The sequence below is a fragment of the Balaenoptera acutorostrata genome, chromosome 1 (assembly GCF_949987535.1).
Source record: "Balaenoptera acutorostrata chromosome 1, mBalAcu1.1, whole genome shotgun sequence".
NCBI classification, from domain to species: domain Eukaryota; kingdom Metazoa; phylum Chordata; class Mammalia; order Artiodactyla; family Balaenopteridae; genus Balaenoptera; species Balaenoptera acutorostrata.
The window spans coordinates 143,789,061-143,803,487 of record NC_080064.1 but is presented as its reverse complement, the minus strand read 5'-3'; the positions used below and the strand labels follow the sequence as shown (position 1 = coordinate 143,803,487).

At 46.0% G+C, this 14,427-nt stretch overlaps 1 protein-coding gene across 1 annotated transcript in view; it reads right to left on the bottom strand.

Moving 5' to 3' along the window:
• The window catches only part of LAMC2 (laminin subunit gamma 2), a 70,340-nt gene that overhangs the window by 10,287 nt on the left and 45,626 nt on the right, over nt 1-14,427 (bottom strand). Inside the window, exons 8-16 of the mRNA XM_007175197.2 lie at nt 11,150-11,262; nt 8,330-8,548; nt 7,517-7,699; nt 6,637-6,882; nt 4,436-4,581; nt 3,266-3,422; nt 2,749-2,954; nt 1,611-1,690; nt 370-519 (exon numbers count right to left, since the gene is read on the bottom strand). Coding sequence (XP_007175259.2) covers nt 370-519; nt 1,611-1,690; nt 2,749-2,954; nt 3,266-3,422; nt 4,436-4,581; nt 6,637-6,882; nt 7,517-7,699; nt 8,330-8,548; nt 11,150-11,262 — 1,500 coding nt within the window. The remainder of the gene's footprint in view (nt 1-369; nt 520-1,610; nt 1,691-2,748; nt 2,955-3,265; nt 3,423-4,435; nt 4,582-6,636; nt 6,883-7,516; nt 7,700-8,329; nt 8,549-11,149; nt 11,263-14,427) is intronic.

The window sequence follows — 14,427 nt, the reverse complement described above, 5'->3', positions numbered from 1 at the left end:
AGGTTGGGTCAGAAAAATTCAACCCAAGTTCCCTAATTTTTTTTTCCCCAATTCTTGATCATATGAATATATTATGTTTATCTGAGCCATGCCATCAGATGAGTGTACTCACATCCTTTAAACACCACAGACGGTGACCGTATCTCCAAATATACAATCTCTCAATCAAAACACAAAGTTTACTTAATCAACCTTTTCTTCCAGCCTTAAAGGCGTCTGTTTTCCTCCAAAGTAATACTCTCATCCTCTCATCCCTCTTGGTATTGATGTACTTCTAAAGAAACACAGCACCCCCTCAGACGTGGTTTGCATTGAACCCTGGGCGGGAGCGGATTATATTGGCCCGTGTGAGGACCCGTTGAAACGTACTTTCCCACAAGCCCTTGCACCACGGAGCCGTCCAGCCTGCCGCTTCCGCCTCCTTCGCTCAGAGCCTTGCGCGCCAAGGATAGGGCTTGTTTGGAGAAGTCCTCGGTTTCCCTGGCCAGTTGCTCCATGTTATTGGCTGACTCAACGTGGCTGAAAGGATCAAAAACCAAGAATTTGAGTTTTCACGGCAAAGAGCTTCCTTTAGGGCTTTTATTTAAATGAAAGGAGAGGAGTAAGGGAACTGGTTGGAGGAGAAAAACCAAACAGAATTGACCCAGATGAGATGGAGCTCCTCTAATAGAGGAGCTATCGAGAAGCAGAGGGTGTTCTGAGAAGTAGCCTCATGTCCTAGACTTTTTTGGTCATCTACTCCATTTATGGCATAATCAGTGGAAGCTATGGAGATGGGTGGGGGAAGTCTCAGGGGGATAAAATATTGCATTTATAAACTGTTTTCTGCGGGAGAAGCCCCTAGGTTTTATTCCATTCAGGAGCCAACACCCTGTTCACTTTTGCTGCTTCTCTGAACTGAGCCCTCCACTAAGGGGGACAAAGCCTGTCAGTAAAAGTCCCCCAGTTGCTTTTGTCCTCCTGGTTCTAGAAAGTGATGGAAACGAGCTCAAGAGGCAGCGCGCGCTGCAAGAACACAAGCCAGCCCCCTTCTGCTAACAATTTCACTTGGGATTAGCAGAGCCTGCCACCCTGCTGAGCCCTCCACCAAGAGCAAACCTCTTCAGCATGGTAGGACTTATAGTCAGGCAAGGACTAAGGAGCTGCCTGTTATCACTGGGGGCCTGCAGAGCCGGTTTTCAGGAGGATCTTACCCCTCTGCAGACTTGGCCACCACAGGCCAGCAAACAGCTCCCTGCTACTTGTTCCCAGGCTTGGTGTGGGAGCGTGGGAGTCCCTCAAAGGTGCAAAGCATTCTTTTCCAAGGGCTGATTCATTTGATGGGGCCCAAGGAATTACATCTGACATACACCAAAGCCATGCTGTTGAGTCATAGAGAAATCTGTGAGAGAAACACCCCTGCCCCCAACTCCTGCCAAATGACCTTGCCCAGTGGCCATCTATATACACTAAAAGCCAAGGGGTTAAAAAAATGGCTTCAGGGCAGGGCGATGGCTGCAAAGGAGCCTGGAGATAATGAATATGCTTTGGTCCTGAGTACCCCGCAGCGCTGTTCAAGTCTGGCCTTGCAGAGGTGGTCTGAAGCAGAGGTGCCCTCCAGTACTGCTCACCTGTCTGCCAATCTCGTGGCCTCCTGAGCTAGACTTTTAAAGCCGTTTGGCCCCATATAGTGCTCTGAGGAAGGAACGTCCTGTGGAAAAAGGACAATTGGTTAAGGCTTTGCCGTGAGCCTAAGCAGGTTCTGCACCTGTTCTGTCAGAGCCACTCGTCATTAGTCACACAGCATTCTACAACGTGACACATCGAGTCCCCGGTCACGATGGTCATTACGTTAAAAAATGTATAGAGTTAAAAAAAAAATGTATAGACAAGAATAAAATAGAAATCCAAGTTTAAAGGAAGTCTGTATATAGATATAGATGCATTTTAAAATATATACATGTTTATATTTGCATATGTATTCAAAGTCTCGTAGAACATAGACCAAGTTTTAATGGTAGTTATTTCTTAGTAATGAGATCATAGGGGATTTTTATGTATTTTCTGAATTTTTTACAAAAGGAAGATCAATACACACTATTTTAAAATCCTTCATTTTCTCAGCATAATATCTGATTATCTTCCAATTTTCTTTATCCACCTCCTATCCACCCACTTACATTATTATCACCACTGCCTTCTTTATTCAGAACGAGAAGAGTGCTGATTCAAACCTCTCCCTCCCACCACGCTACAAACTATGTCATTAAGAAAATCATACTGGCAACATTTTTTTTCCCTATTTTAAGAACCATGTCGTTATTGGCCTCCTTCCTTCCTTTCTTCTTCCTTCCCTTTCTTCCTTTTTCATCTGTTCTTTATTTCTTTCTTTCTCTCTCTTTCTTTCTTACAGCAAATGTTTATCACAGCCACACATTGTGCTACGGGCTGAGAATGTAAACATGAACAAAAATTGAACCCTGCCCTCTGGGAACTAACAAGCTAGAAGATTTGCAGAAAGAAGGGAGAAGGGACAGCCAAGACGAGGCTATGGGTAGCAAGAAATGAACTAGGAGAGGAACATAACACAGTAAAATGGGAACCTGCAGGAAGCCAAAGAACATAAAGAAAGGTGCGACTGCTGCAAGGAAGAGAAGTCTGTCTGCCAGAGAGACCAGAAAACCTGAGAGGCAAGGTGAGCCTGTGACGTGGGCAGTGGGCCTTCCATCTCAGCAATGACTCTCAGCCCCCTAACCCAGCACCACCTACGGTGTTTCGCAGGGCGGCTTCGCTTTCCTCCAGGCTCAGGCGCATCTGAGTGATTAGCCTGTGAGTATCCTGAACTCGGTTCTGATGCTGGCTGCCCAGGGCCCGAACTCTTTCCACAGTCATCTTGAGGTCATCCAGGCGGTTCCGGTAGCTATTCTCTTGGCTCCTGGCCTTGGCCAACTGGAGATTGAGGGATCTAATAGCACCTGAACACCAACAAGGAAAGGGAGGATGAGCGCTTTGGGGGCCAAGTCATCAAACATAACGGAGGGTTGAAAAAGTGACTTTGACTAGCTTATGGCAAAATGGTAAAAACCCGACATATGAATGCATGCAACTGCTCTTTTATCTCCATCATTCAGATCCCAGGAGAACATCACAGACAGTCCTTCCACCTCCGCAAGGGCTAGGCAGAGACATCTGCTGAATTGTTACCACCGAAGAGTCTGTGACCTAGTGTATTGCTTTCTAGGACTCTGAATTCTCTCCTATGTGAAGGGAAATTGGCCTTCATCACCTTCTGAAATCTGGGCTTCTCTCAGAATGTCCCGAAGGGTCTGCTCAACCCACTGCATCCTGCCCTCCAGCTCTGTGTTGGGTACTGTTCCACCGCCAGCCTGAGCCTTTGAAATCATGGTCTCCAGGCTCTGGAGCTGCTGCATAAACTGATCCATCTGAAACCACATACGGAAGAGGATTAGAACAGATGACAGAGTTCATGGTCAAATAGCAGGGACCCAGGGGCTAGTAGCTAAAAGCCCAGAAATGCTTGGCACGTCATGTTAAAGTTCAGATTCTAGAGCCTAGACTTTCTGAGTCTGAATCCTGGCCCCACTACTCACTAGCTGTGTGACCTTGGGTAAGTCATTTTCTTTATCCATAGGATGGGGATGATAATAATAATATCTCACAGACTTATTACTTGGACTAAATGAGTTAGTATTTGTATAGTACTTAGAACAGTGCCTGGAATAAAGTGCTATAGAGGGCTGGTTAAATAGATAAATTTAAAAAAAATAGGTTGAGTTTGTTCTACACTTGGGTTCTGTTTGGGCCCTTTCCTCCCCTACCCTTCACCCCAGTAAAATATTAATTAATAATTAACAACAACAACAGCAATTTCATTCTTCTCTGGAATTTGAATGAGAAATGTCTGGAGACTATTCCTGTTTCGACAGCCTTGACACCTCTGGACTCCTCATATCTTTTATACGTTTATGTCTTCTTCATTTATTTAATAAGGACATCTCTTGGGAAAAAATCCAGCTAGAAAGTGGCATATTATAATGGAAAGAGCACCGAATTCAGAATCAGGGGACATGGATGGCATTCTCGGTTCCACCTGGCCATGTGACTTTGAAAAATTACACATTTTTCAAAACTTTGTTTGCTCAGTGAAAGCTGAGATCAGAATGCTTTTCCTTCCAATTTGACTAAGTTACCATGAATACCGAATGCAGCAGTATCTGCAAAGGGGGTTTTGAAAACGGTAAATATAAGAACATAAGCCTGAAGTATTATTACTAGTATATGGAAATTTTTTTAACATAGCAGTTTTTAAAGAAAGAAATAGTAATCCCCGCCCCCATCCCCAGGAGTCTAGGAGAGTCCTGGATTTGTGACAGAACCACCCAGGAGACACTTCAGGATTTTACTCGTGCGGGTGAGGTCTGGCTAGCATGCACACCTGAATCTTCACTTGATTATAGCAAGCCGGACAGTTGGTTAATGCTGCATGCTCACAGTTGAGGCCGCCAAATCCTGGCTTGCAAACGCAGCTGCCATCACTTCTACACTCCACGGGCTCCGAGCCCACTGGGTTGCAGTTGCAAGCTAGAGAAAAAAGACGGACAAACAGGAAGCTTTCATGTCAAGCTAATTCCAGAAACTGGAGCTATAGCAAAGATAAAAGGAAGATTGAGTCACCAAGGGCAAAGAATCCTTCTTTGCCCTTGTTGATTCATATTGTGTTAGATTCATTTCTTGGCTATGCCTCCAAGCACATTCCCGCAACACAGAGAGGTCTTCGGAATCATCTGGCAAGTTTGTTTGGGGTGTGTGTCTGGATGAAGAGACACTACAACAGTTCATCCTTTCTAGTGGCACTTATTTACTTCCTCCCATTAAATCATAAGCCTGTTGGATATTCTGCAGACACTCTGGCTTTGCTCACAGGGAAAATAACATTTCTTCTGGGCCTATATGTGCCAGAAGTAGACATCTCTCTGTATATTACAGATGAGGAATATGAGCTCAGAGAAGCTGAGTAATTTGACCTAGGACACACAGAAAGAAAATGGCAAGCTGGAATGAGAACCTGGAAAGAGCCAGTGATATTTTCCGTCTGCAGTAAAGCAGTACCTTTATTCAATCAAATTGATTCAGTGCCACTATGTGTCATGTTCAGTTCTAGGAGCTGAGGATGTAACAGTGGGTGAGACACTACTCTACTGGAGTGATTCTTTGGGTTACTCCACCTTCAGTGCTCACAAAACACTTGGTAGTATGATCATATGTCTAAGCGTACTGTCATTATTTGCTTACATATTTGTGTGTCTTCCTTATTAGCATATGAGCTCTTTGGGGGCTGGGGCTGATTTATTCATTATTATAACCTCGGTATCTAGCTCCATACTGGGTACACGGTAAGTGCTTGATAAAAGATAGTTGAATGAAAAAATGTATGGTCTAAAGGCAGTGAAATCTCTATTAATAGCACCTTACAGATGGAATTATATAGTTTATAGTGTGCTTTCTCATATGCTATTTTATCTTTGCAGCCACTTTGAGTAAAATATTAATCATCCATATGAGGAAACTGAGGCTCAGAGAGATTAATTGGCATGATCAGCATAATACAATAGGTGTGTTAAAACAACTGGACTTGAACTCAGTACCGCTGATGTCATGTGGATGCTTCCTATCATAGGACATCACAGCTAACCCACAGGCTGGGGTCAGGGCAGGTGGAATTCATGCCCCTGGGTAGAAGCCCCAAGTTGCACAGAGGTCCTCAGCATTTCCGGGGCTGGGGACTCTGGTGTGAGTGGGGGGGTGGCTCTGGGCTCCCTGCAGACCTCCTGGGGGACCAGGAGTCCTCCAGTCTGGGTCCCCAAAGACACTCTGAACCTTAAAATGAGGAAGCTCCTGAGTTCTGGGCACCAGGGCTGGTCTGGGAGCTTTGTGACCGAGGGGTGAGTCTGTGGGGTAGGCCAGCTCCCTAGAACGGAATTTGCCTCTAGAACAGAACACGTTCGAAGGTTTGAAAGAAGGGCTGAGCAAGAGGACTGATCTGCACATTCATGCTTTGATCTGAAGCGGCCCCCAGGAATGCTCCACGGGAGCTACTGCTTTGAAGCCCAGTCTCCTTAGGAGACGTTTGGACTGTTACCTTTCTGTACATCAATCGCACTGACTTCCTGAGAGGGTCTCTTCAACTGCTTTACAGCCCACTCCCCTCCCACTTCAGTGTGTTCAGGCTTAGTCTCGAGCCCTTTATCACCTTCCGCTTACGGGTCTGGCAGCCCCTCCCTGCCTACCAGCGTCGGGACTGGGTGCTGGAAGCAGCCCCATTTCATCTCCTCTTCCACTCTGGAGCGTAAACCTGACCTTTTGCACTTCTCCCGCCCAGCTTTAACCCTTTCAACACCCTCCAGCTCTGACTCCAGAGCCCTGCTGCAGGGGACACCGGTCTTAAGACCTCTGACAGGCGAAAGGTCCAGGCTGTTCACGAGCCAGTCGGTCAGAGAAGCCAAAGTAGCATCGCGATATTACCTGCTGTTGGCCTTGCTGATTTGTGTGTTCTTACACGTGTACACACACAGGCGTGCGCGCACGCACACACACACACACACAGGCTGTCCAATCCGTCTAGGGGTGCAGTCCTACCTCGACACTTGTCCACTGGGTTGGGAGCCAAGGGGTCGCCAAAGTAGCCTGCTTTGCACTGGTCACAGTGGGTACCGGCTGTGCCGTGGAGGCACTTCAGACACCTGCCCGTCAGGCGGTCACAGTTCCCAGAGGCACGGGGGTCCACATTGTTGTTGCACTGACAGGGTTGACAAGGCCTCACTGGGCCGTGTTCCCCAAAGGGGTCCCCAAAGTAGCCATCGGCACAGAGCTCGCAGCGGGCACCTGGAAGGAACAAAGAGCCAAGCCCAAGCGATCATCCATTGGCAGCAAAACCAGACGCAGAGGCCGAAAGTATAAATAGCCCTCTAGAAGAGCTTCCCCCGTGCACCCCAGAACAGTGGCTTCAGGAGCAGGCGCCCACGGCCAGGGCCTGGCTCTTCCACTCCGCGGTGGTCACAGATTTTAGAACACAAGCGCCACTAGGAGCCTTCCTGCCGGTTAACTAGCTGACTGGGAAAAAGTCAGATTTTGACCCATACCACCGAGACTGCTGCTGAAGACAAACTCTTCTTTCAGACTGACCAGCAGAGAGAGGAGACATTTATAAGGCCACTAAGTTTTCCTTCTTCACCTTGGTTCATTTTTAAAAACTTAGTTAAACCCTGTATTTCATCTGAAAACTTCATCTCCTAATTACAAACCTCCTAAAACAGCTTTAGATGTTTCCTCCCCATAACTGTGCACTCTGCCCTTCCTCAATCCACTTCAGCTCTCGGGCATCGACGAGCTCTTCTTATCTTTAAAATGAGCCCATTTAGACTAACCCTGAGTAACGAAAATTCCCTGGGAATCCCTTGGAATAGTAGCTATCCTTGCAGATTCACGGCATCAGGACAGGGCAGGCAGCTGGCCTCACCAGTGACGCCGTGGGGACAGTTATTGCACACCACCTCCTCTGTCTCGGGCATCACGGAGCAGCTGAACCCATTGCGACACGGGCAGGGCTTGCAGCTGCGGGGGTCACGCGGGTCGTTGTAGAAACCAATGGGGCAGTCGGCACACTCGATGTCAGGGTTTTCATCCCCTGAATAACAATCTCCTGGGAGGCAGAGGAAGAATGGAGGAGCAGAGAAATGAGCAGGGTAAAACTGTACGCTTGCTTTAATACTCATGACATGTGCAAGTCAGAGCTTAGTAACTCACAGCCTGCCTTTCTGAAGCTTTCCCCAGAGTGCCTGAGTGCCGGCACTCTCCTCTGCCCTAGTACCAACTCTAAACATGGCCACGACCCTGAATCTCACCCTCACTCTCCCAGGCTAAGCAGACATACACTTCCTTTACCATCCATAACTTAACACTGCTCCCCTGTCCCCCAAGGCCTGACACCATTTGTCGGCACATTCATTCCAGTCCTGACATTGCCTTTGATCTCCCCGTACAATGCTTGCAACTCGACACCAATTCCCCCACCCAGCACTGAACCATGACAGCCATTTCCTGTAACCTGGCACCTTTCTCACAACCCTGTGGCATTTCCATAATGAAAAGGATTGAGTGTAATAAAGCGCCATGTCCATCTTCCCCGACTCCAGCCCTGCTTCCCTTAATCCTTTCCCATCTCTGAAATGAGTTCAGGCATGGTCTTTCCTACACAGCTCTCTCTTCCGCGGGAGACCTCAGTCACCTGGCTGTGCCCCCAGCCATCTGGTGCAGGTGTCATTTCACTCACCTGTGTCTGGATCACAAGCCCCTCCTCCTTGGCAGTTACATGGAATACAGGTGCCGAAAGGTCCCAGTCTGGCTGAATCTCTTTTGTAGCCAGAAGCACATTCCTGGCAGAACTGTCCCTTGTACCCAACAGGACATACACATTGTTCGACCCATAGTGCTGGATCTCCAGAGATGGGGCGAGCTGAGATCAGGGTCACATTGTCAAGGTACCCAGTACCTGCAAGAGAGGGAACACGTTAGAAGCAGCAAGTGGTAAAGTCCAAGGATCTAAAGTCAGGCCTCTCATTGGATTTTATTTTTCTTAACTCCCTGATAAAATGAAAAGTCACGTTTTTAAGGCAAGACAAGAAAAATTTAAACATGAAACTTTTTCTCTGCCCTTTGGCCTCCTCCTTCCTCTCTAGTTGCATTGTACATCTGCATTATGTGTTAACCAGACCTCCCCTGTGGCAGAAATACCTGCTCAACCATAAAGATCAATTTTTCTCCTTCTGGCGCCAGCCATGTAACTCCTTAGATGATAACATTCCTTTGTCAATCCTTTAAGGGGTCATGATGACCCACTACTCGCCTTGTATGTGCAGACATCTTTGGTAAACTTTATGTACAATGCCAATACATCATTTCCCTTAAAGATAGCAATTAGCGCAGAACAGACTGGTCAGACGACCTGGGGAGATACTGGGCCGCACTTAATGGAAGTTCTTAGCTTAAATACTTGTTTATGACCATTAATGTTACTAGCTATATTATATGCTGCCTATTTTACAAGATTATTGTTTCTTGCATTACCAAATGTGTGATTGAGCCTTAGATAAAATTAATGATTAGGCAACTTGAAACAATTTGATCAAATATATAGTTCTATAAGACTGTAATCATGCATAATAACTCTAGATATGGGAAGAAGCAACAAGAGGGAACTATCTCATGGACCATAACAGACTAGAAAGACAGGCGGTCCAGAGGCTTTTGGCTACTGTTGACTGAAACTAGTCCAGTAATAGCACGTTCTGTGGGCTGTCAACGAAATCCTCGCCTGACCTGGGAATGCGCATTCCTAGCAACTGGTCACAAAATGCCTCCCAAACCTTGGTTGAACTTAAGACCGAAAGGGAAGGGATTGTAAAATAAAGAATGTTGCCCACTATCCAGTTCTACAAGAATCAAGTCTTTAGCCACTGCAGTCGCTGACCTACAGGACATCCTGAAAGGAATTCAGGGCGAAGATCAGGATGAGGCACTTTGTGCTCTAGGAAACCTGACAGAACTGGCCCTCAGAGAGTTAGATATTTTCAGGAGAAAATTTTATGAACCCAGTTTCTTGCATCATCCCGTACTTAGAAAAGCACTTAAACCATTAACTAAGGTATCTGTTCCTTGCAAATAGCAGTAACCTTCTACCAATATGTGTGCTTGATTGCACATACCCTCTTCCCAAATCACATATATACTGGCTTCCCCCTTTACCTTTTTGGAACAGTCTTCAGAACTCTCCAAGAGACTGTTTTCTGAGTTATAATTCTCATATTGGCTCGAATAAGATTTTCCATTTCTTTCTTAGATTGACAATTTTTAAAAATTTATTTATTTTATTTTTGGCTGCGTTGGGTCTTCGTTGCTGCGCGCGGGCTTTCTCTAGTTGCTGCGAGCGGGGGCTACTCTTCATTGCGGTGTGCGGGCTTCTCATTGTGGTGGCTTCTCTTGTTGTGGACCATGGGCTCTAGGTGCGTGGGCTTCAGTAGTTGTGGCTCGCAGGCTCTAGAGTGCAGGCTCAGTAGTTGTGGCGCACGGGTTTAATTGCTCCACAGCATGTGGGATCTTCCTGGACCAGGGCTCGAACCTGTGCCCCTGCATTGGCAGGCGGATTCTTAACCACTGTGCCACCAGAGAAGCCCTCTTAGATTGACTATTGATGAATTTTTTCATTGATAGCCCTATCAAAGACAGTTGGTATTCACTCACTATGCCATGCATAAAGATATAGCAGTTCATCACGACTGACTGCATAGGCTCTGGTGTCAGAAAAATCAGGGTTTAAATTCTGGCTCAATCCTCACTATCTGTGTGAATTGGGCAAGTCACAAAACACCTCGATGACTGTGTTTCCTCAACAGTAGAAAGAAAGGACAGTGGTATCTACCTCCTATGTTTCTTGTGGAATTAAATGAGACAATGCATGTATTGTAGTGTGCTTGGCACATAGTAAAGATTCAATAAATTGTTAGTAAGCACTTTTTCTACTTCCTGCTTTATTCGCTATATCAGTGACATGGAAATGGTGGATGCCAGCCATGCTTCCTTTTTACATGTGTGCTAAAAAGCTTAAGGGAGGTCTCATTTAAATAATCCCAATCGAGATTAGGAGTACCCAATATAGTACATAGTATATAGAAGTTCAATAATAGGAATTAACAGAATACATGGTGATCTCGGAACGTGGTAGCACGGAGAATAATCCCAAAGGAAAGTTACTCAAGAAATAAAGAGAACAGTGTTGTAGATGCGATTTCCGAGCTAAGGGAACGTGTCTTTTGCTGTAGGTTATCTTCTGCAAATAATCAGCTGTAATCTAAATTCAGAGGCTCTTTAGCAAGGAAGCATCATTCATTCTTCATTGGTGCTGACCTCTTTTCAAGAAACATTCCTTCGTAACAACTTCTTCTAGAATGTACAAATCTAGACCCAATCAGAGACTCGACATCAAAACCATTAAGTAGTTTGTTTAATTGTTTGGAGACTGTCACCACCTTAGAGAGCTGAAGCAAATTAAACTAAAACCTAAGAAGAGAGAAATTCATTTCTTTTAGCCACTTACTGTATTCTCCATAGGTAGCTCGGATCCGCAGGGCTGTGAGGTTCCGCAGTAACCTCCGATACTCAAAGTAACTCAGCTGGGGGCTCCAATTACTGCTTGGATTTTCATTTAATCTGAATGATTTAAAAGCAAAAGCTGAAAAATCCAACTCTTATCAAATCTTATAATGCATATACCCGATACAAATTATGCCTGAGAATGGGGGGATAGCTAAGCCCCTTCACAGCCCTGCTTGTACAGGGATGAAGGGCTGGTAGCCACATCCCCATAGGCACAAGCCTGGAACTTTCTCACTCCATGGGGAGTGCAAGCCCCACAGGATTTGATGGAGGGCATCCCAGGGCAGGAAGCCGAGCTCCCGGGGTCACAGCATCCAGTGCTGGTCCAAGTCCTCAGAGACCACTTTCTATTCTTGGTCACACAGAACCTAATAGCAGGAACATCTCTGAGTTCCAGAAGCTCTGATCCTCAAGAGCCATCATTCATTTTTGGTTTCGTTGTTTAAATGATTTGTTATCTGAGCACATTTCACCTCCTATTTTCAAAAGTCAGCTTCCACCTTCTACACTGTCCACATCTAATACTTCCTAGTTTGGCGTCATGTTGCCTCAACGCATCACATCACCAGCCCCTGTACTATTCTTCTTTATGTTGTTTTGATTTCTACTGGAATAGCTCTTCCAGGAACAACACTAACCCTTTTGTTTCATCCACTGATTCGTGAAATAACTGTTTACTGTGCACTTGGTTTGAGCCAGAAGCTGTATCAGGACAGAGGATACAAAGACAAGTAGAGTGAGGTGATCAGTGTCTCCCAGGAGTGGCGGGTAAACAAATAATTATGATACAATGCAGACAGGGCTATAACAAAGGCATGAACAGGATGCCATAGAAACTCAGGATGACTGTAACTTGTCCTAGGATTCTGAGAAGGCTAATACAAAGGAAAAACCTGTAAGCTGAATCTTAAAGAGTAAGTTCACCAAGCTGAGAAGGCGGGAATGGGTGTTCCCGCGTGGAGAGCTGGGTGTTTGTATCGTTCAAATAAGTTGCACTCAGTTATTTAAGAACACCTTGTGTGTGTGCTGTGGGTCTTCTATTCTCTATTCCCTTTACCTCTGCCCTGGGGTAGGTACCCAACAACCCTCACTTGAACCACTGTGAATGTGTCCTGGTGGTTCAATTAAAGACCCTACCCAAACTGTCCTCCACACAGTATTTGCACCCAGCCTTCACACCTGATCACGCCAATTCTCGACTTCCAATCTCTCAATAGCTTTCCATCATCTTGTAGGCATGGGCAAGATCTCAGCACCTTGATATGACATCCAAGAACCACCATGCTGGGTCTTGTTCCAGCGTTTTCAATCTTATCTGCCCGTCTCCTCTATACACGCTGTGTTCCAGCCATAAATACTGCTTACCAATGCCCTGTATTATGCCTTTCCACATTCTCACATATATTCACATGTACGGGTTGTCCTGATTTTGTCCCTGGGAAAGCCCTGTGCTTCTTCCTGTTCTCAGTCCACACACTGCATCCTTAGTAATGCTTTTCCTAGCTCCTCCAGGCAGAACTAAGACTCTTTCCTCTCCTCCCAACTCCCCATGAGAATGCACCACCACTGAAGAGATTTTGTATTGTGTTATGTTTGCTTTTTGACATGTTACATATCCTACTAGACAAGAACTCTTGAAGGACAAAGACCACGTTTCTTCATCTTGAATTCTCAGCCTCTGACACAGTACTAAGCACTTAATAGGCACGGCCCCCTCCCCTGAACTCTCTGTACCCACCATTCAAAATTCCCATTCTAGAGAGAAATATTTGCAAATGATATATTTGATAAGGGATTAATATCCAAAATATACAAATAACTTATACAACTCAACATCAAAGAAACAAACAGCTTAATTAAAAAGTGGACAGAGGACCTCAATGAACAGTTTTCCAAAGAAGGCATACAGATGGCCAGCAGACACATGAAAAGATGCTCAACATCACTAATCATCAAAGAAATGCAAATCAAAACCACAATGAGATATCATCTCACACCTGTCAGAATGGCTATTATCAAAAAGACAACAAATAACAAGTGTTAGCAAGGATGTGGAGAAAGGGGAACATTTCGCACTGTTGATGGGAATGTAAATTGGTGCAGGCACTATGATAAACAGTATGGAGGTTCCTCAAAAGAGTAAAAATAGAACTACCGTATGATCCAGCAAGTCTACTTCTGGGTACTCTTCTGAAAAAAACAAGAATACCAATTCAAAAAGCTATATGCGCACTCCCTCTTGCGAGAGCACCAGAATCACAACTGGCTGCTGGACAATCATTGACAGGAAGACCCTGGACTTCACCAAGGAGGATACCCCACGTCCAAGGACAGAGGAGAAGCCACAGTGAGACGGTAGGAGGGGCGCAATCAGAGTAAAATCAAATCCCATAACTGCTGGGTGGGTGACTCACAGACTGGCGAACACTTATACCACAGAAGTCCACCCACTGGAGTGAAGGTTCTGAGCCCCACGTCAGGCTTCCCAACCTGGGGGTCCGGCAACAGGAGGAGGAATTCCTAGAGAATCAGACTTTGAAGTCTAGTGGGAATTGATTGCAGGACTGTGACAGGACTGGGGGAAACAGAGACCCCACTCTTGGAGGGCACACACAAAGTAATGTGTGCATCGGGACCCAGGGGAAGGAGCAGTGACCCTGGGGGAGACTGAACCAGACGTACCTGCTGGTGTTGGGGGGTCTCCTGCAGAGACAAGTGGTGGCTCTGTTTCACCGTGGGGATAAGGACACTGGCAGCAGAGGTCCTGGGAAGTTCTCCTTGGCGTGAGCCCTCCCAGAGTCTGCCATTAATCCCACCAAAGAGCACGGGTAGGCTCCAGTGTTGGGTTGCCTCAGGCAAAACAACCAACAGGGAGGGAGCCCAGCCCCACCCATCAACAGTCAAGTGGATTAAGGTTTTACTGAGCTCTGACCGCCACAGCAACAGTCAGCTCTACCCACCACCAGAGCCTCCCATCAACCCTCTTAGCCTCAACCACCAGAGGGCAGACAACAGAAGCAAGAAAAACTACAATCCTGCAGCCTGTGGACCAAAAACCACAGTTACAGAAAGACAGAGAAGATGAAAAGGCAGAGGGCTATGTACCAGATGAAGGAACAAGAAAAAACCCCAGAAAAACAACTAAATGAAGTGGAGATAGGCAACCTTCCAGAAAAAGAATTCAGAATAATGATAGTGAAGATGATCCAGGACCTCGGA